Source organism: Manacus candei, unplaced genomic scaffold (assembly GCF_025592945.1).
Source record: "Manacus candei isolate 608988 ecotype Guabito, Panama unplaced genomic scaffold, ASM2559294v1 h1tg000197l, whole genome shotgun sequence".
Classification (NCBI taxonomy): Eukaryota; Metazoa; Chordata; class Aves; order Passeriformes; family Pipridae; genus Manacus; species Manacus candei.
The window spans coordinates 341,998-362,783 of NW_026138245.1; the positions used below are offsets into that span (position 1 = coordinate 341,998).

General features: G+C 55.8%; 2 protein-coding genes across 2 annotated transcripts in view; one reads left to right on the forward strand and one right to left on the reverse strand.

Moving 5' to 3' along the window:
- The window catches only part of LOC127464165 (uncharacterized), a 348,813-nt gene that overhangs the window by 191,048 nt on the left and 136,979 nt on the right, over window positions 1-20,786 (forward strand). The window lies entirely within an intron of this gene.
- On the reverse strand, window positions 1,520-4,257 carry LOC127464188 (class II histocompatibility antigen, B-L beta chain-like). Its single transcript, XM_051774384.1, has 5 exons — window positions 4,121-4,257; window positions 3,339-3,608; window positions 2,362-2,643; window positions 1,987-2,093; window positions 1,520-1,567 (listed from the first exon to the last, which is right to left on the reverse strand). The coding sequence occupies exons 1-5, from the start codon at window positions 4,203-4,205 to the stop codon at window positions 1,520-1,522; spliced, it is 792 nt and encodes a 263-aa protein (XP_051630344.1). The 5' UTR covers window positions 4,206-4,257.

The following is a 20,786-nucleotide window of genomic DNA, read 5'->3' on the forward strand; positions in this document are numbered from 1 at the left end:
CCGCCTGTTATTAATATGCATCGATAGATGTTGTAATCTCTTGAATATGCATTTAATCCCAGCTGAAGATTGTAGAAAAATGCTGATTTTGTGTGAAGCCTTCGAGCGGGACCTCCTGAGACCAAAGGAACCCCGGGAAAATTTGGATACTCCTGGAATCAAGGCACAATTGGGACACTGCAGGGCCCTATGGAAAAAAAGGAACCTTGTGACACTGCGGAATTCCTGGAATCCAGGGGCCTTTGGGACATGGGGGCCTCATGGAACCAAAGGAACCCTGAGGTGTTTCCGAAGGTCATGGAATCAAGGGGCCACTGGGACACTGCAGGGCCTCTGGGAATTAAAGGAATACTGGGACACTGGGGCAGGACATCCCCCTGCAATGGCACCGAGACAATGCCCCATTTGCAAAGGGGTCAGTGCTGAGCTGAGAGGGGGCCAGGCCAAGGCAGGAGATGTTGGACCCCAGACTGGTTTCACCCCAAATGAAGCCCCTGATGGTGAGGGAAGCCCTGGAGTCCAAGGCCTGTCAGTCCATGGGTTTCTACCAGAAAGGGCCAGTCCCCTTTCCCAGGGGCAGGTTCTTCCAACAGAACCCTTCTTGGGGGGTGTGTGGAGATTCCTGCCTTGGCTGGGGACCCCCCAAGGTCACTGCTGGAGGTTGAGAGCAGAGATCTCCCCACGAGCGCTGGTCCGGGGGAGTTCCATCCATCTCTAATTAAGAATTCTTGCTTTGTTGCCACCTTTAGTAGAATTGCTTCAACAATTGCTTTAGTGTATTGCCCTGTCATATCTTATCCTGTACTACTGGTAGTTTTAGTGTGTATGTTGTGTAGTAAATAATTCTGGTTTAGTCCTTTTGTCTGATCATTTTTAAGAATAAGTAGTTAATTGATATAAATATAACTGCTTTTCCATCATTAAAACCTATGGGACAAAACTGGTTCAATCCCATCTCTATAATTCCTTAAATTCAAACCATTGGCACAATGCAAGGCTGAGATTGGATCCAGCTGCCCCCAGGCTCCTCTGGGAGCAGGAGTTTAGTGTCACCGGACACAGAGATTTCTGTGAACAGTTTTTCCTGCACTCTGTAGGCCTTGCTTGCCATGGAAGTGTCAAGTGTGTATTGTTTATACTTATAGACTGTGTGAAAATATGTGATGCTTATACTTGTTAGCTGTGTGTCTAATTATAAGGTTTGAGAACATGATATGTTTATAGAAAGAAAACCTTGAGAAACTGAAGATAATGAAACACCTGCAAATTTAGTAAAACCCTAAAAGCAGATTAATTAGAAAGAGGTTTCTATGCCAAGGATGATTTCAGATTGCGTGGACAGAACATCAGGTCCAATGAACTGGGGACATGAGACACGTGCACAGACTGATCTATCCAATCACCTTATTGTGAGCATGTGCCCTAAACAAATAAACTGTATAAAAGTTAACTGATTTAAATAATAAATTGACATATTGCCGATCCTAAGGGTCTGTGAGCTTATGTTCGTGCCTCCCCATCAATAACTGGTGCCCGAAACAGGACGGGACTTCCTCTTCGTCGAGTTCTGAGGGACGTAAGGCGAACAGAAGGACGTGGGAGAAGCAGCCGTTTACAGGTAGCGTGACCCCGGCGCTACGGAACAAAGTCATGCGCGTGGGGAAAAAGAAATCTTACCCTGATCAGGTGAGTCTGCTGAAGAAAGGAGAATCGGGGTCTGCAGAAAGAGGCAGTGCAAACGCTCCTTTATTTAATTCTCTCTGAGAGGGCTGGGGGGGACACACGACCCCCAAAAGTGCGGGCGGGGCAAAATTGGGAGGTCCCGGCTGGGCCCAAGGCCACGGGGAGGGGCTGCGGCCGCCGGCGGCTCAGGAGCTCTGTGGGGAGAGAAAAGGGGGTGAGAGGGGGCCGGGGGGGCAGGGGGGTCCAGAGGCTGTGGGAGAGCAAGGGGGGGGACACGACCCCTATTTAGGGACCCCCCTTTACCTTCTCCCGCAGGTAGAAGCTGAGCCCCAGCGCCAGGAAGACCAAGCCCAAGACGAAACCCCCGACCCCCACCAGGATCTTGCTGCGGACGGTGTCCGGTGGCATCTCTGGGGGGAGTCGGGGGGTCAGCACCCCCAAAACCTCCTCCCACGCACCCCCCGGCACCCCACAGAGCCCGGCCCGCTCTCCCCCAGCCCACCCGGGGGTCCCTCCGACCTCCTGCCAGTCCCTTCCCAGCCCCTGCAGGGATCCCACCCAGCCCCTCTCAGACCCTTTAGGACCCTCCAACGCCCCTCCCATCACCCCCAGCACCCACCAAACTCCCTCCCAGTCACCCCCAGTTGCCCCCCCGGTGCTGGGGGGGCCGGGCCGTACCCCAGTGCCGGCTGAGGGGGTGCTCCAGGCTGACGTGCTCCACCTGGCAGCTGTAGGTGACCCCGTGCCGGGGGGGGATTTCCAGCAGCACCAGCAGCTGGTAGCTCCAGTCCCCGTTGGGGACCACGTCGGTGGCCACCACGTGCTCCGGCAGCTCCTGCCCATCCTGGAACCACCTCACCTGCACCGGCGCAGGGTAGAAATCCATCACGGAGCAGAGCAGGCGGCCGGGGCCGGGCTGGGAGCTCGAAGGCACCAGCGAGATGGACACGCTGGGGGGCACTGGCAGGGACGGGGGAGACACTGGGCTCAGCTGGGGGGTACTGGGAGGGAAGGCAGAGGCCTTGGAGGGCACTGGGAGGGACTGGGATGGCAGTGGGAGGGACTGGGATGGCAGTGGGAGGGACTGGGAATAGAGTGGGGGAGAAGGGGCTGGGCTGGGGGGGCACTGAGGAGAGAGTTGGGAGATGTGGGAGTGAAGTGAGAACGACTGGGAATGGACTGAGAGGGTCTGGGAGTTGGGTGAGAGGGACTGGGAGTGACTGGTGTGGACTGGGAGTGACTGGTGTGGACTGGGAAGGAAGCGATGGGGACTGGGAGGCTGAGTCGTGGTGAGGGAAGTCTTTGGTTTGGGTCTGCCTGGCAACTGGAGCGTCATCAGAGGGACGCGCTGGGATTGGCTGAGGGGCGGGAGCTCGGTGGCCCCAGCGGGGTGGAGACGCGGGGGGGGCACTGGGAGAGACTGGGATGGACTGGGATGGACTCTGAATAACTGGAATGGACTGGGAGTGACTAGGGAGCATTGGAAGGACTGGGAGACACTGGGACGGACTGGGAGGAACTGGGAGTGGGGAAAAGGCAAGGGGATGGGCACAGGGAGGGCTGTGGGGTCTGGGGTGATTCCCAGTGAGGGTTTGAGGGGCTCAAGAGTCATTCCCGGGGGAGGGCCCAGGGGACCCGCTGTGCCCCACGCTCACCTCTCCTCTCCATAGCAGGTGGAGTGTACACCTCGTAGTTGTGCCGGCAGAACGTGTCCACCTCAGCCCGTTTACGCTCAATGATTTCTGGGTTGCTGTTGAAGTACCTGGCTTGGATCTCCCCAAACGGGGTGTCCCCCACATAGACCCCCACATCACTGTCGAAGTGCAGGAGCTGCTCCCGGTTGCAGATGTACCTGTCCACGAGCCTCACCCGCTCGGTGCCGTTGATGAAGTGACACTCGCTCGGAGACAACAACTGGAACACCCCTGTGTGTGCAGGACATGGGTCAGGGGGTGCCCCGTCCCCCCCCATCATCCCCCAGCCCCCCACAGCAGGGTGGGAGCTCAGGGAGCCACCCCGGACCCCCCTTTCCCACCCCCCTCTGCCCCACGGACGCCCCAGCACCGGCTGTTGGCTGGGGGGGAACCCCCCCATCAGCCCCCCGGGGATGGACAGCTGGGTTGGGGACCCCCCCAATGCCGATCCGACCACCCCAGAGCCCCAAGGAACCGCTCCGGGGCTCAAGGGACACCCAGGGACCCCCAGGGCACCCCTCTGCCTGCTCTCCCACACCCCCTTGTCCCCCTCTCCCACCCCTTTCCCACCGGCCCCTCAATCCCCACACCCCCCCAACCTCACTTTGGGGCTCCCACCCCCCTCCCACTCACTCCGGGCCTTCCCACCCCCCTCCCACTCACTTTTGGGGCTCCCACCCCCTCTTTTCTCCCTCTTTCCCCCCCTTTCCCACCCGACCCCCCTGCCCGCCCCCCCCGCTCACCCGACAGCTCCTCGCCCGCAGCCGGGGGGGCTCCCAGCACCACCAGCACCGCCAGCACGGCCCCAGCTCCCCGCACACGCTCCATGCCCAGCGCCGGACAGCTGCTGACAGCCCCAAACCAGCCGGGCGGCGCCGTTTTGGGGGGTTGGGGCGCGCTGGGCTTGGCTGAGGGCGCAGTTGGGGCCCTTTTTTCGAGGCGTCTTCCCGGCGACTGATGAGTCATCAGCGCGGCGCGCTGGGATTGGGCGCGGGCGGCGTGGGCGCTTTGGGATTGGCTGAGGGCCGTTGGGGGCCCCCGCGGCAGCCCCGGGCCTGGGGGGTGCGGGGGGTCCGTGGGCTGCGGGGGAGGGGGGAGCTCAGGGCCCACCAAAAATGCCCAGCCAGGGCTCCCAAAGCTCAGGGCCGCCCAAAAACGCCCATCTGGGACTCCCGCAGCTCCCACGGGCCCCCAAAATCACCTGAGGGCTTTCTCTGACTGGCTGAACTCGGGGAGGGCTCCGTTCCGGACGGGTCTGCCCGGCAGCTGATGACGCACCAACAGCGCTCGCTCCCATTGGCTGCTGCTGCTGACCCTGCCCGGGCCTTGGGGGGTCCAAGGTGGGTTCTGGGAGTTCCCGGATTCCTGGGGTTGGCGTTTGGGTTGGCCTGGATACGTGGGGATGAGGTTCTGGGTGGCCCCGAGTGCCCAATAATTTCCAGTTCCTGGGATTCTGGGGCTGTGACGTTTTCCAAATCCCACTCTGCCTGGGACTTTTAGGGTCTGGGAGTGTCCAGTCCCCTCTTTTCCAATATTTTGGGCTCTGGATGTGCCCAAGCCAACTTTCTCGGGGATTTTTAGGGTCTGGGCATGCCCCAACCCCCTATTCCCATGCGTTTCATGGTCTAGGAGTGTCCAAGCCCCTCTTTTCCAATATTTTGGGGTCAGGGAGTGCCCCAACCACGATGTTCCTGTAACTTCTGGGATCTAGGAGAGCCCCCATGTTCCCAAGATTTCTGGGGTCTGAATGTCCCCAAAAGCCCTGTTCAAAGGATTTTGTGGGTCTGGAAGTGCCCAAACCCCCCATTCCTGGGATTTTCAGAGCCCCCTCACTGCCCCCCCAAAAACCGGGACTGCAGAGAACTGGGAAGCTTTACTGGGAGCACTGGGAGCAGCCGACTGGGGTGTGAACAAAAGCAGGGCCTGGGGGGGACACACGACCCCCCAAAGTGCAGGTGGGGCTGGACTGGGGGGTCCCGGCTGGGCCCGAGGCCACGGGGAGGGGCTGCGGCCGCCGGCGGCTCAGGAGCTCTGTGGGGAGAGAAAAGGGGGTGAGAGCGGGGTGGGGGGACAGGGGGGACACCGGGATACACCGAGACCTGGACTGGAGCCAGCGGGACCAGAACTGGGGCAACTGGGATCATACTGGGAGCAACTGGGAGCATGTTGGGGGCAACTGGGATATACTGGGAATGTTTGGGAGTGAGTGGAACCATAGGAGGGGTGAATGGGAGCAACTGGAACCACGCTGGGGGCAACTGGGATCATCCTGGGAGCAGCTGGGCCCCTGCTGGGCTCATACTGGGATCAGACTGGGATCTTAAAGGGAGAGACTGGGTCAATCCTAGAGACAACTTAGAGCAACTGGGATCACACTGGGAGAAACTGGGAGCAACTGGGACCATGCTGGGGAGTACTGGGATCATACCGGGATCACAGTTGGAGAGCTTGACCAATGCTGGGAGAAATTGGGGACACAGTGAGTGTGACTGGGGTCATACTGGGAGTGACTGGGAACAAACTGGATTCGTACTGGAAGTGTCTGCAAGTTACTGGGATTGTACTGAGGGTGACTGGACTCACAGTGGGATCATACTGGGAGCAACTGGGACCACCTTGGGGGCAACTGGGATCCAACTGGGAGTGACTGGGATCCTAGTGGGAGTGACCAGGACCATCCTGGAACCATCCTGGGAGTGACTGTAAGTGACTGGGATCATACTGGGAGTGACTGCAAGTATTCAGGGAGGAACTGGGAACCAGTGGGGCCATGCTGGAAGTATGGTGGAACTGGGAGTGACTGGGAATGACAGGGTGCATGCTGGAGGCAACTGGCATAGACTGGGAGTGACTGGGAGTTACTGGGATTGTCCTGATGGGAACTGGAAGCATCCTGGGGCAAGTGGAAGTAACTGGGTATGACTGTGAGCATGCTGAGGGAAACTGGGATATACTGGGAGAGTCTGCAACCATCGTGAGGGTGACTGGGAGCACACTGGGAGTGACTTGGACCATGTGGGGGGCAACTGGGAGCAACTGGGAGTGACTGGATCTACAGTGGTGCAACTGGGATTGGCTGGGACCATGCTGGGGGAAGACTGGGATCACACTTGGATTGACTGGATCTGTGCTGGAGGCAACTGGGAGCAGCTTGGCCATGCTGGGGACAACTGGGCCCACAGTGAGGGTGACTGGGGTCATACTGGGAATGACTGGGAGCATTCTGAGGGCAGTTTGGACCATATTTGTGCAACTGGGATATACTGGGAGCAAGTGGGATCACGCTGGAGGTTCCTGGGATCATACTGGGAGCGACTGGGACCACACTAGGAGTGACTGGGAGTGACTGGATCTACAATGGGGCAACTGGGATTGACTGGGACCATGCTGGGGGAAGACTGGCATCACACTTGGATTGACTGGATCTGTGCTGGAGGCAACTGGGAGCAACTTGGCCCATGCTGGGGACAACTGTGATTGTACTGGGATAATACTGGGATATTACTGGGATCAGACTGGGATCAGACAGGGATCATACTGGAAACAACTGGGTCTCTGCTCAGGGCAACTGGGAGCAACTGGGATCACAGTAGAAAAACTGGGAGCAACTAGGACCACACTGGGAGTGACTGGGAGTGGCTGTGAGCAACTGGGATTATGCTGGAAGATACTGGGAGCAACTGGGAGTGAGTGGGACCACATTGACTTCAACTGAGGTATACTGGGAGAGACCAGGAGGGACTGGGATCATACTGAGACTGACTGGGATCATAGTGGGAGTGACTGGGAGTGCCAGGGATCATCCTGGGAACAACTGGAACCATAGTCAGTGACTGGGAGGAACTGGGACCCTGCTGGGGGCAAATGGCTTTATCCTGGGAGTGCCAGGGCATGTCTGGGTTCATCCTGGGTGTGAGTGCCACCATCTGGGGTGTCACTGGGATCCTACTGGGATGGTCCTGGGAGGGACTGGGAGGGAGTGGAACTCGAGTGGGGTGACTGGGAGCAACTGGGACCATGCAGGGGGTAACTTGGATCCTACTAGGAGAGACTGGTATCGTACTGGGAGTGACTGGGATCATAGTGGGATGATACTGGGCATGACTAAAAGTGACTGAGATGATAGTGGGGCTGACTGGGAGCATGTTGGAGGCAAGTGGGATCTACTGGGAGTGGCTGGGAGTGACAGGGATGATACTGGGAGTGACTGGAAGCACAGAAGGGGTAAATGGGAGCAACTGGAACCACACTGGGGGCAACTGGGATCATACTGGAAGCAACTGAGACCACCTTGGGGGTGACTGGGATCCAATTGGGAGTGACTTGGATCCTATTTGGAGTGACTGGGAGTGACTGGGATCCTAGTGGGAGTGACCAGGGCCATACTGGAACCATCCTGGGAGTGACTGTCAGTACCCAGGATCATACTGGGAGTGAGTAAAACTACACAGGGTGGAACTGGGAGCCAGTGGGGCCATGCTGGAAGTATGGTGGAACTGGGAGTAACTGGGAGTGACAGGGTGCATACTGGAGGCAACTGGCATAGACTGGGAGTGACTGGGATTGTACTGATGGGAACTGGAAGCATCCTGGGGCAAGTGGAAGTCAACTGGGTATGACTGTGAGCATGCTGAGGGCAACTGGGATATACTGGGAGTGCCTACAGCCATCCTGGGAGTGACTGGGACCACACTGGGGGTGACTGGGAGTGGCTGTGAGCAACTGGAATCATGCTGGAAGCTACTGGAAATGACTGGGAGTGAGTGGGACCACACTGGGGGCAACTGAGATATAATGGGAAACACCAGAATTATACTGGGACTGACTGGGAGCAACTGGGAACTTGCAGGGGGTAACTTGGACCTACTAGGAGAGAATGGAATCAGACTGGGAGTGACTGGGATCATGCTGGGATCAGACTGGGCGTGACTAAAAGTGACTGAGATCATCCTGGGGGTGACTGGGCCCATGCTGGGGGTGACTGGGAGCCCCTGGGCCCATCCTGGGGGTGACTGGGAGCCCCTGGGCCCGTGCTGGGAGCCCCTGGGCCCCCCTGGCTGGAACTGCTTTCCCTCCTGCGGCTTCTTGGCAAAGGCCCCAAAGCACAAACTCTGCTCCGAGCCCTCGGTGCGTTTCCTCCCTTTGGGCAGCAGCAGCTCCTGAGCCCTGAACAGGCTCCTGTCCCCTGCAAACACTTCCCCTGCCTTTGACCTGGGAGCTCTCAGGGACTCACACATTTACTGAATGTTTAAACTCGGCTTTTTCTCTTATTTTTCTTCTTTTCTTTTGTCTTTCTTTCCTCTTTATCCTTTCTAAACTTCCCCCTCCCCTCTCTTCCCCTCCCCTCTCTCTTCCCCTCCCCTCCCTCAGTCCTTTGTGCTGCCAGCATGATCCCAGTTGCTCCCAGTATGATCCCAGGCACTGACAGTCACTCCCAGGATGGTTCCAGTATGGTCCTGGTCACTCCCACTAGGATCCCAGTCACTCCCAGTCACTCCCAATACGATCCCAGTTGCCCCCAAGGTGGTCCCAGCTGCTCCCATTCCCCCCCAGGATGGTTCCTTTCCCTCTCAGGGACTCCCAGTCTGAGTCCAGTCTGGCCCCGGGCACTTTCAGTCACTGCCTGGACGATGCCATTTGCCCCCTGCATGGTCCCAGTTGCTCCCAGGATGATCCCAGTATGTGTCCAGTCACCCCCAGTATGATCCCAGGTAATTGCAGACACTTCCAGTACGAATCCAGTTTGATCCCAGTCACCCCCAGTATGGTTGCAGTCCCTCTCACATACTGCCAGTATTATTGCAGTCACTCCCAGGATGATCCCAGTATGAGCCCAGCAGGGGCCCAGCTGCTCCCACTCTGACCCCAGTTGCCCCAGTGTGGTTGCTCCAGGATGGATCAGGAATGGGGACCCCTCTGTGCTCCCCCTTGTGTCACCCTGTTCTGGGGAAGCTTTGGGGGGACATCTGCACCCCAACACGGCATCCAACTCATCCCAAAGTGTGCTGGGACCCCCTTAAACCACCCCACAGTCCCCCAGGGAACCCCTAAACTCACTCAGAGTCCATCCAGGACCCCACCTAACCCCTTTTTGGGGGGGACATTTATGGGCTCTGGTGTTACTGGGAGCCCCCCTGCTGAAGGTGAGGAGGTCTCGGGTGAGAGGGGGCGTTGGGAAGGGGGGAGGTTGGTGAGTCAGAGGGGATAAAAGGGGTGGTGGGACCCCAAACTGAGGGGGAGGAGAGTAGTACCCCCCAAAAGTGGAGGGGGAGGGAGGCTGAGAATTGGGGGCTGATGGGAAAGGGGAGGGAGAGGTCGGAAGAGTGGGGAAAAGGTACCCCTAAACTGAGCATGAGGGGGCTGGGGACTGGGGGAATGACGTGTAAGAGGTGGGAGAGTGGGGAAAAAGTAGGTGTTGGGACCCCAAAACTGATCCTGGGCGGGCTGGGAATTGAGGGGAACCATGGAAAACCCTTGTCAGAGAGAAAATTGGGTGACCCGAGTCCTGGATGCTTTTAGGAAAGAGGTCTAAATATTTCTTGAACAATGGAGGGAGGTCACTTCTTTTTTCTTGACCTTTCCAGTTCTCCATTTGGGGGCAGGATGTCCTCTGGGCCAATGTTTTGTTCCCTTTGCAGTGAGTGCAGCCTCAGAGGGCTGAGCCCTCTCTGGCTGGGCTTGGCCTCTCCTGCAGAGACTCAGGCCTGGCTGGGCTGCCCCAGGCAGACGCTGCAGGAAGAAGAGCTCAGGCCGCCTGGGTCTGGTGTCCCTGGGGCTCAGCCTGTGCCCCATTGCTGGGCAGGGGCTGAGCCCCACCTCTGCCTCGGGGCCTTGGCCAAAGGGCTGCCAAGGAAGAGGCCCAGGAGCCTTGGGGCCTGCCCAGCTTTCCTCCTCCCTGGGGGCTCTCAGTCCTCCCCTGACACCGGGTGGGCCCAAGGCCTTGCTGGCTTCGGGCTCACGGCCCGCCGGCACCATCCCAGCGGCCTGACCCCCCTCCTTCCCCTCTCTCCAGCCTCTCCTGCCTTTTCTGGCAAGGGGCCATCCAAGGCAAACCCCGGTTCTCAGCAATGGCACCTGTGGCACGGCTGCAAGGCTCCAGTGGGCCAGGCAAGAGCAGGAGCACCGAGAGCCTGAGGAGCCAGGAGATGCCCTGGCTGGGCATGGTGCTGCTGCGGGACGAGCTGACACCTCTGCACAGTCTCTGCCCGTCCCTGCCAGCCGACTTCTGCCCAGGTTCTGGGCACGGGGACGCAGCACTGACACTTTTCAGCCCCCGCGCTGTTCCACAGAGGCTGTGATGTCACAAGGCCCTTGCCTGGCAGCCAGGAGATGGGCAAGGCAAGGCAAGGACGGAGCCTCTGAGCCACCAGCACGCTGTCCCCAAAGGCTGGGGTGGCACAGAAGCCCCGAGTCCCTGAGCTTGGCAGAGACTTGTGAGATCAACCGGCGTCCAGCCTACGCCCCATCCCCAGCAAGTCAAGCAGAGCACGGCACTCAGTGCCATGGCCAGTCTTTGCTTAAACACCTCCAGGGACGGTGACTCCACCACCTCCCTGGGCAGCCCAAAAAGCTCTGAGGCATCACACCTCTTCTTTTACAGTTCTATCACAACTTTTTATAAGTCAATCATATTATATTATAGAGCTCCATTTCTATGTTAGTTATGTACACCTTTTATATGTCTTTATATAGCTTTTATAAACCTTTTAATGCATTAATAAAATCCCAAGGATCTTGCTTGGAACTCCCCGCATCCAGGGGCTGAGAGGATCTCCCTGAAAAACACTTTCAGTGGGCACTGGAATCTTCAGGGTCTTGGAACCCCTGGAGCATCAACAGCTTTGTCCCTCCAAGTGGGTCCCAATTTGTTTCCAATGGTTCAAGAATACAAAATAAACCAAATACGAGTTTCCAAAACCAAATCAACTTATAAGTCCAGAAATCACAAGTTAATATCCAAAATACCAGAAAGGATTTCTTCAAGATTCTTTCTTTGCAACCTGAAGTACCCATAATACAAAAGAAACAAAATACCTGTATCCAAAACCAAATAAACCAAATACTAGTTCCAGAACCAAATAAACCAATGAGTCCAGACTCCCGAATTAATATCTAAATCATGGCTGGGCTTTGTGAATGAAGATTTGGGAAGGGTTCTCCCTACATTTGCTACAAGCACACTAGTGGCTAAAGAGGCCAATGCGAGATAGACACGTCCAGTTGCAAAAGGCAGAGCAGAAAGACTCCTTGGATGGGATGGACAGGACACAGTTCTTTCTGCGTTGTCTTTTCTCCTCGATGCTGATCCTGCTGCGTTCTCAAAGGAAGCAGCAGCGTTAGAGATGGGGTGTCTCCAGACCTCCCGACTGGAGGCCAGAGTAGACCAGTGATGGAGATCAATATGGCCAAGGCTGAGATGTTGTTTCAGGCAGTCCTTGTATCTCCTCTTCGGGGCTCCTCTCTTGCAGCAGCCGGTGGCAAGTTCACCACAGAGCACGATCTTAGGGAGGGGGTGGTTGGTCCTTCATCCTGGAGACGTGCCCTGCCCAGCACAGCTGTGTTCTCAGCAACATGGCCTCAATGCTTGTGACTGCTGCCTGTTCTAGAACAGATGGATTGGTCCCATCATCTGAGCAGTGGATGTTTAGGATTGTGCGGAGGCAGCGTTGATGGAAGCGTTCCAGGAGTCGCAGGTGGTGGCTGTAGATGACCCAGGATTCGGATCCATATAAGAGAGTAGACAGCACAATGGCTCTGTAAACACTGATCTTTGTGCTTTTCTTCAAGTGTTTATTTCACCAAACTCTTTTATGGAGTTTTCCAAAAGCTCTCTATGCCTTTGCTAACCTGTTGTCCATCTCTCCGTCAATCTCACCATCCGAGGAGATGAGGCTCCCTAGGTAATTAAACTGCTGGACTGATTTGAGCTCTGATTGGCCAATGGTGATGTGGAGATGATGGGGGACTTCCTGAGGTGCAGGTTGATGGAGAACTTCTGTTTTCTTTAAGCTGACTTCCAGCCCAAAGAGCTCAGCAGCCTCAGCACAGCAGGATGTTAAACGCTGCAGAGCTGCTTCTGTGGGAGCGACGAGGGCGGCGTCATCAGCATAAAGCAGCTGCTGGACAAGATGGGTTAAGGTCTTGGTGTGGGCCTTCAGTCGCCTTAGGTTGAAAGGGCTTCCATCAGTACGGTATCGGATGTAGATCCCGTCCTGATCATCGAGGTCTGCCGTGGCCCTTTGGAGCATCCTGCTGGAAAAGATTGTGAATAGGGTTGGTGCGAGAACGCAGCCTTGTTTCACACCATTGGTTATTAGAAAGGGCTCAGAAAGTGCATTGCCATATCTGACTTGGCCGTGCTGATCCTCATGGAGTGAGATGATCTCTTTGAGGAACTTGGGGGGACAACCTAAACGTTCCAAAATCTACCACAGACCTTTCCTGCTCACAGTATCGAAAGCCTTGGTGAGGTCAGCAAAGGTTCCATAGAGACCTTTGTTCTGTTCCCTACACTTCTCTTGCAGTTGTCTGAGAACAAATCCCATGTCCGTGGGGCTCCTGTTGGCTCTGAAACCACACTGGCTTTCAAGAAGAAGTTCTTCTGCTATAGCGGATTTTAGTCTGTTCAAAAGTATTCTTGCCAGGATATTGCCAGCAATGAAGAGCAGAGTAATACCCCGGTAGTTTGAGCAGTCTGATTTATCTCCCTTCTTCTCATACAAGGTGATGATGACTGCATCACCAAGGTCTGATGGTATAACCCCCACCTAACTCACCCTGGGGTGTCATTCCTTTTGACTCAGTCGTTAACCCAGCTCAGGTTAATGTCTTTCTCCCCCTTAACCCTCTGAGGGTCGGCTTGACTCTCCCGTGGAAAACATTTCAACAGGTCCAGGTACCAGAGAACCTTTCAACAGGTCCAGGCTACACCAGAAAGCCTTTCAACAGGTCTGATGTGCCCGGGTCACACCGAGAGGAGAAAAATTCTCACTATAATTTCACAACAAGGGGATGGTCACCATTTGACTCACCCTCAGTGTCAGTTTTGGACTACACCGATTACTCCACCACATCCAAAGGGTCCTTGTCCCTGACGCCAAAAATGTTACAACCCACCCCAGAAAAGGGGGAGGGTAACCCAGGTTCTTATTAATAAATCCCTTGGGGTGGATTAGAGTGAAACGACACTGAATAATTGGTGTTTGAAAACTTACATATGCAGGGTTTTTATTAGAACAATTTTGTTTCAAAGGTAAACAGGTACGTTGCCATTTTGGGTGTTATCATCTGCATCTCTCATCTACAGCAATATGGCATAAAGAGAACCTTTGGAGAAAATGCATAAGGGAGAGAAAGGAAAGACAGGAGAAGGGTAAGGGAGAGTGAGGGAAAGAAAAGTTGAGAGTGGAAAGATGAGAGTGGAAAGATTTATGGAGCAGATCATCCTCAGTGCAATCACACAGCACCTACAGGATGGACAAGGGATCAGACCCAGCCAGCACGGGTTTAGGAAGGGCAGGTCCTGTCTGACCAACCTGATCTCCTTTTATGATCAGGTGACCCACCTGGTGGTGAGGGGAAGGCTGTGGATGTGTCTATCTGGACTTCAGCAAGGCCGTTGACACCGTCTCCCACAGCATTCTCCTGGAAAAGCTGCAGCCCATGGCTTGGACAGGGGCACTCTGTGCTGGGTCAGGAACTGGCTGGAGGGCCGGGCCCAGAGAGTGCTGGTGAACGGGGCTGCGTCCAGCTGGGATCCGGTCACTAGTGGTGTCCCCAGGGATCAGTGTCGGGCCCAGTTCTGTTTAATGTCTTTATTGATGATTTAGATGAGGGGATTGAGTCCATCATTAGCAAATTTGCAGATGATGCTAAGCTGGGGGGGAGTGTCAATCAGCTGGAAGGCAGGAGGGCTCTGCAGAGGGACCTGGACAGGCTGGAGAGTTGGGCTGATTCCAACGGGATGAGGTTCAACTTTGGCCACAACAACCCCCTGCAGCGCTACAGGCTGGACCAGAGGGGCTGGAGAGCAGCCAGGCAGGAAGGGAGCTGGGAGTGCTGATTGACAGGAGGCTGAACATGAGCCAGAGTGTGCCCAGGTGGCCAAGAAGGCAAATGGATCCTGGCCTGGCTCAGGAACAGGGTGGCCAGCAGGACCAGGGAAGTGATTCTTCCCCTGGACTCAGTGCTGGTGAGGCCTCACCTGGAGTGCTGTGTCCAGTTCTGGGCCCTCAGCTCAGGAAGGATATTGAGGTGCTGGAGCAGGTCCAGAGAAGGGCAACGAGGCTGGGGAAGGGACTCGAGTCCTATGAGGAGAGGCTGAGGGAGCTGGGGTTGTTCAGCCTTGAGAAGAGAAGGCTCAGGGGAGACCTCCTCGCTCTCTACAACTCCCTGAGAGGAGGTTGTAGGCAGGTGGGGGCTGGTCTCTTCTCCCAGGCAATCAGCAGTAGGACAAGAAGGCATGGCCTTAAGCTGTGCCAGGGGAGGTTTAGGTTAGATATTAGAAAGAAATTCTTTACAGAGAGGGTAATCAACCATTGGAATGGGCTGCCCAGGGAAGTGGTGGATTCTCTGTCCCTGGAGGTTTTTAAGATGAGGCTGGACGTGGCACTTAGTGCCATGGTCTAGCAACTGTGGTGGGAGTGGTCAAGGATTGGACTTGATGATCTCAGAGGTTTTTTCCAACCCGTCTGATTCCATGATTCTATGATTCTATGATTCTGGTGCTTTTCCCAAGCTGTGTTCTCTCCAAAGTAGCTTGTGAGGAATTTTTGCTGTGTGCTGGCTAAAGGTGATTTATGGCCTAACACCCCCTCTGTGATTAATGGAAACAACGAATCCAAAGGCAAAGTGGGCCCACTGAAAGATTAGGAAAGGTCTCTAATTTCCAGGAAGGGCCCCATGCTGCCCCCAGACTCTTGGCTGTGGCTCCTTGGGACGAGTCTGTGATTCCCCCCGAAACTGGGGCTAAAAGGTTCCCCTTTGCAATGGTGCCCGTCTGTGCCTGGTGCATTGGGAGAGGCCTGTGCCGAGGGCAGAGCTGGAGAGCCCCTGTGCTGCTCCAGGCCTGCAGAGCTGCCTCTTTGCCTGCAGCCCTTGCCAGCTGGGAGCGGGCAGGCCTGTGGGCTCCCTGCCTGCTCTCCAGCCTCTCCCGGGCCTCGGGCGCTCCAGCCCCGGCCCACTGGGGCTCCGCTGGCCTCGCTCCGTGGGGCCCGTGTCTCCTGCCCCTGGGCAGCCCCAGCCCACCCCGCTGGACCATGGGCTGGCTTTGCCCACAGCCGGGAGCTTGGAGAGCCTGGGGGGAAAGCTTCTGCCAGGGGGGTCCTTCCCAGGCCTCCCGTCAAACCAGGCGGGGTCTCTCCTGAGAGCAGGAATTCTCCCTTGCTCGGCAATTTTCCAGGGGCCTTTGCAGTGGAAGTTTCTGGCAGGGGAGTTACAAAATCAGGAAGTTTCTGAATGCTTTTCAGTTGGGGTAGTTGTCACATGAGTGTCCAGGTTTTGGAGAAGAGATGCTGAACAAGGGCCCTCTGTATCCAGCTGTAAATACTCTGCTCAACAGACAAGGTCAAGTAAAGTTCAAGTTCCAAACAAGCACCAGAGACCACCAACAGGCCACCAGAAGACCCCCAGTGACCAAATAAGGACTTTGGAAGGACTTCAGAAGGACCTCTCTGAGCTAATTCCCATGGGTGTGATCTTTCTGAGGGAAGGAGTGAATATGTAAGACATTTGCTGGATGTGTAAAATTGTGAGTAAATCTCAGCTGCCCTGGGGGAGAACAGGGCACACTCCTGGTTGGGGGGAAGATCCTCCCATGGGTGAGGGGCTGATAACAAAGAATGGCTGCCCACTATTGCTCCCAAATTGAGCCTTGGGGGTTTCTTTTCTGCCCATTTAGGGTCCCACCATGAGGAGACAAGTGCCCCTTGCAGCCCTGGGGCCCTCATTGCCTCCTTGTCCCTGCTCAGCAGCCTGGGAGGTTGTCACAGGTTTACTTGTTCAAAAAAACCCAGGCAGGGAATCTTTCTTTGCCCTGCATTGCTGTAAGGGGGGGATGTTGAACGGGGGAGGGGAGTTTTTGCCTTGGGTGATTGACCCACACAAAAGAACCAACCAGCACATCCACATTCCAAGCTGAAGACTCTCCAAAGGCTGTGGGGGGGTGTGGGTTTTTTTTAACTCTCTCCTCAGAAACAGGAGGAACTACCTGGAGGATGCCACTTGCCCCTGCATGGCCCCAGTTGCTCCCAATATGATCCCACTATGAGTCCAGTCACCCCCAATAATCCCAGTAACTTCCAGATACTTCCAGGGGATTCAGTGAATCCACTTTGATCCCAATCATCCCCAGAATGGCTGCAGTCCCTCTCACATACTCCCAGTATTATTGCAGTCACTCACAGTACAATCCCAGTATAAACCCAGCAGGGGCCCGGCTGCTCCCAGTACGATCCCAGTTGCCCCCAGTGTGGTTGCTCCGGGATGGATCAGGAATAGGGGCACCTCTGTGCCCCCTCCCCCCCTTGTGTCACCCTGTTCTGGGGGAGCTTTGGGGGGACATCTGCACCCCAACACGGCATCCAACTCATCCCAAAGTGTGCTGGGACCCCCTTAAACCACCCCACAGCCCCCAAGGAACCTCCAAACCCACTCAGAGCCCACTGAGGACTCAACCTAACCCATTTTTGGGGGGACTTTCATGGGCTCTGGTGTTACTGGGAACCCTTCCCACTGCAGGCGAGGAGTTCTTGGGTGAGAGGGGGTGTTGGGAAGGGGGGTCGGTGAGTCAGAGGGGATAAAAGGGGTGGTGGGACCCCAGACTGAGTGGGAGGAGACTAGGACCCCCCAAAAGTGGAGGAGGAGAGAGGCTGAGAATTGGAGGCTGATGGGAAAGGGGTGGGAGAGGTCAGAAGAGTGGGGAAAAGGGGAGGGTGGGACCCCCAAACTGAGCATGAGGGGTCTGGGGATTGGGGGAATGATGTGTGAGGGGTGGGAGCGAGGGGGAAAAGTGGGGGTTGAGACCACAAAACTGATCTTGGGGTGTCTGGGGATTGAGGGGACCATGGAAAAGTGGGAGGAACAGGGAGAGGGGTGGAAAAGGGGGGGTGGTCTGGAGGGATGGACGGTCCCATGGGGGTCTTTGAGCATTGGGGGTTGGGAAAGGGGGGTGGTCCCCCTGAGCTCCCAACTTACTCTGGGTGCTGGGGGCAGCTGGATCCAATCTCAGCCTTGCATTGTGCCAACAGATGAAATTTAGAGCAATTCTAGAGGGGAGACTGAACCACGTTTGTCCCCCAGGGTTTAATGATGGTAAATCAGATCTATTGATAGAAAATGAATTATTTATTTTTGCAAATGATGACACAAAATGTTTTAATCAGAATTATTTAGTGAACAATAGAAACACTAAAACTACCAGTAGTGCAGGATAATGTAGGACAGGGCACTACACTAAAGCAATTGTTGAAGCAATTCTACTAAAGCTGGCAAACAAGTAATAATTCTTAATTAGAGATGGATGGAACTCCCCCAGACCAGTGCTCGTGGGGAGATCTCTGCTCTCAACCTCCAGCAGTGACCTTGGGGGGTCCCCAGCCAAGGCAGGAATCTCCACACACCCCCCAAGAAGGGTTCTGTTGGAAGAACCTGCCCCTGGGAAAGGGGACTGGCCCTTTCTGGTAGAAACCCAGGGACTGACAGTCCTTGGACTCCAGGGGTTCCCTCACCATCAGGGGCTTCATTTGGGGTGAAACCAGTCTGGGGTCCAACATCTCCTGCCTTGGCCTGGCCCCCTCTCAGCTCAGCACTGACCCCTTTGCAAATGGGGCATTCTCTTGGTGCCATTGCAGGGGGATGTCCTGCCCCAGTGTCCCAGTGTTCCTTTAATTCCCAGAGGCCCTGCAGTGTCCCAGTGGCCCCTTGATTCCATGACCTTCGGAAACACCTCAGGGTTCCTTTGGTTCCATGAGGCCCCCATGTCCCAAAGGCCCCTGGATTCCAGGAATTCCGCAGTGTCACAAGGTTCCTTTTTTTCCATAGGGCCCTGCAGTGTCCCAGTTGTGCCTTGATTCCAGGAGTATCCAAATTCTCCCGGGGTTCCTTTGGTCTCAGGAGGTCCCGCAGTGTCCCAGCGGCCCCTTCATTCCAGGCAGGCCCAGGGAGACGAAGCCAAAGACGGAGCCCCGACCCCGTCAGCATCTTGGGGGGCGGGGGGCAGGACCTGGGAAACGGCTGGGAAGGGACTGGGATGGACTGGGATAGACTGGGATGGATTGGGACTGACTGGGATGGACTGGGAGGGACTGGGACTGACTGGGATGGATTGGGACTGACTGGGATGGACTGGGATGGACTGGGACGGACTGGGATGGATTGGGACTGACTGGGATGGACTGGGACGGACTGGGATGGACTGGGATGGACTGGGATGGATTGGGATGGATTGGGATGGATTGGGATTGACTGGGATGGACTGGGATGGCCTGGGACAGACTGGGACAGACTGGGATGGACCAGGACACCAGGATACACTGGGACCAGGACCCAGCAGGACCCCCCGGGAACAGGATCTGAGCACACTGGGACCCTCCAGGACCAGAACTGGGGCAACAGGCATCATACTGGGAGCAACTGGGACCACACTGAGGGCTACTGGGAGCAACTGGAGGCCACATAGGATATAGTGGGAGTGCCTTGGAGTCACTGGGATCATACCGGTGGAAACTGGAATGTTACTGGGGCAACTGGGAGTGACTGGGAAGGACTATGAGCATGCTGAGGGCTCTACTGGGATATCCTGGGAGTGTCTGCAACCATGGTGGGGGTGACTGGGACTGTACTGGGAGTGACTGGGACTACGTGAAGGGGAATTAGGACCATGCTGGGGGCAACTGGAAGGAACTGTGAGTGACTGGATCTACAGTAGAAGCAACTGGGATTGACTGGGACTGTCAGGAGGGAGGACTGGGATCATACTTGGAGTGACTGGATCTGTGCTAGGGGCAACTGGGACCATGATGGGGACAACTGGGATCATCCTGGGATCACGGTGGGAGAAGCTTGGCCCATGCTGGGAGCAACTGAGACCACACTGAGGGTGACTGGGGTCATCCTGGGATCATAGCAGGAGTGAGTGGGATCATGCAGGAGGTGATTGGGATCATACTGGGAGCAACTGGGAGTGCACTGGGGATGACTGGAAGTGGCTGTGAGCAACTGGGATCATGCTGGAAGCTTCTGGGGGCAACTGGGAATGAGTGGGACCACATGGGGGAAACTGGGAGCAACTGGGAGAGACCAGGAGTGACTGGGATCATCCTGGGACTGACTGGGCGCTGAATGCGAAAAATCGGTCCCAGAAACTGCTCAGAGACTTTTTTATCTTTAAGCAGCAAGGTATTTGTTTATTCAACGTTGGGAGCAAGCCAGCTGGCGCTGGACAAACTTGCTCCAAGGCTTCACACAAAATCAGCATTTTTATCCAATCTTCAGCTGGGATTAAATGCATATTCAAGTGATTACAACATCTATCGATGCATATTAATAACAGGCGGAGTAGAGGTGGAGCTCAGGCGGGGCTTGGGGCGGTGTTTCTCTTGGCCCTCAGTCCTGAGGGTACTTCCACTCTTCCTCCATGGCTCTGGGGGCTTCAACTCATCTTCCTCAGCTTGACCTTCCTTCTCTTCCATTCTTCTTGACCCGCTCACTGAAGCTTGGAAAAAGCCCTGGCTCCCGGCCTATTCCTCCTATTCCAATGTCTCCCTGATCCTGCTGTCTCTCTAATTTATCCCCTCGAGGCCTAGGACATGTTCCTGTACTATTCTCTGAAGCTTTGCTCCAGTCAGTAGAACAGAACGAGCACAGATGGTCTTGGATGTTGGTAGCTTGTTAGCAGGCCCTAATTTCTTAGTTAACTCTTTTGGGCCTGGCCTCCTGTTTCCCCAGGGACACAGCCCGGGCCCGGCTGTTCCCATTCCCATTCTACGGGTTTGCATTCCTGTTCCAGGTGTTCCCATCCCATTCTAGTTGATCCCATCCCATTCCAGGTGTCCCCATTCCCATTCCAGGAGTTCCCATTCCCATTCCAGATGTCTCCATTCCCATTCCTATTGTCCCCATTCCCATTCCAGGTGTTCCCATCCCACCTCTTTTTTCCCTATTCCCATTCCAGGTATTCCCATTCCCATTCCTGGTGTCCCCATTCCAATTCCTGGTGTCCCCAGTCTGCTCCCTATGTTCCCGTTCCCATTCCAGGTGTTCCCATTCCCATTCCACGAATTCCCATTCCCATTCCAGGTGTTCCCATCCCAGGTCCTGGTGGCTCCATTCCAATCCCAGGTGTCCCCATTCCCATTCCTGGTGTCCCTAACCTGCTCCCAGTGTCTCCATCCCTCTCCCCGGTGACCCCAT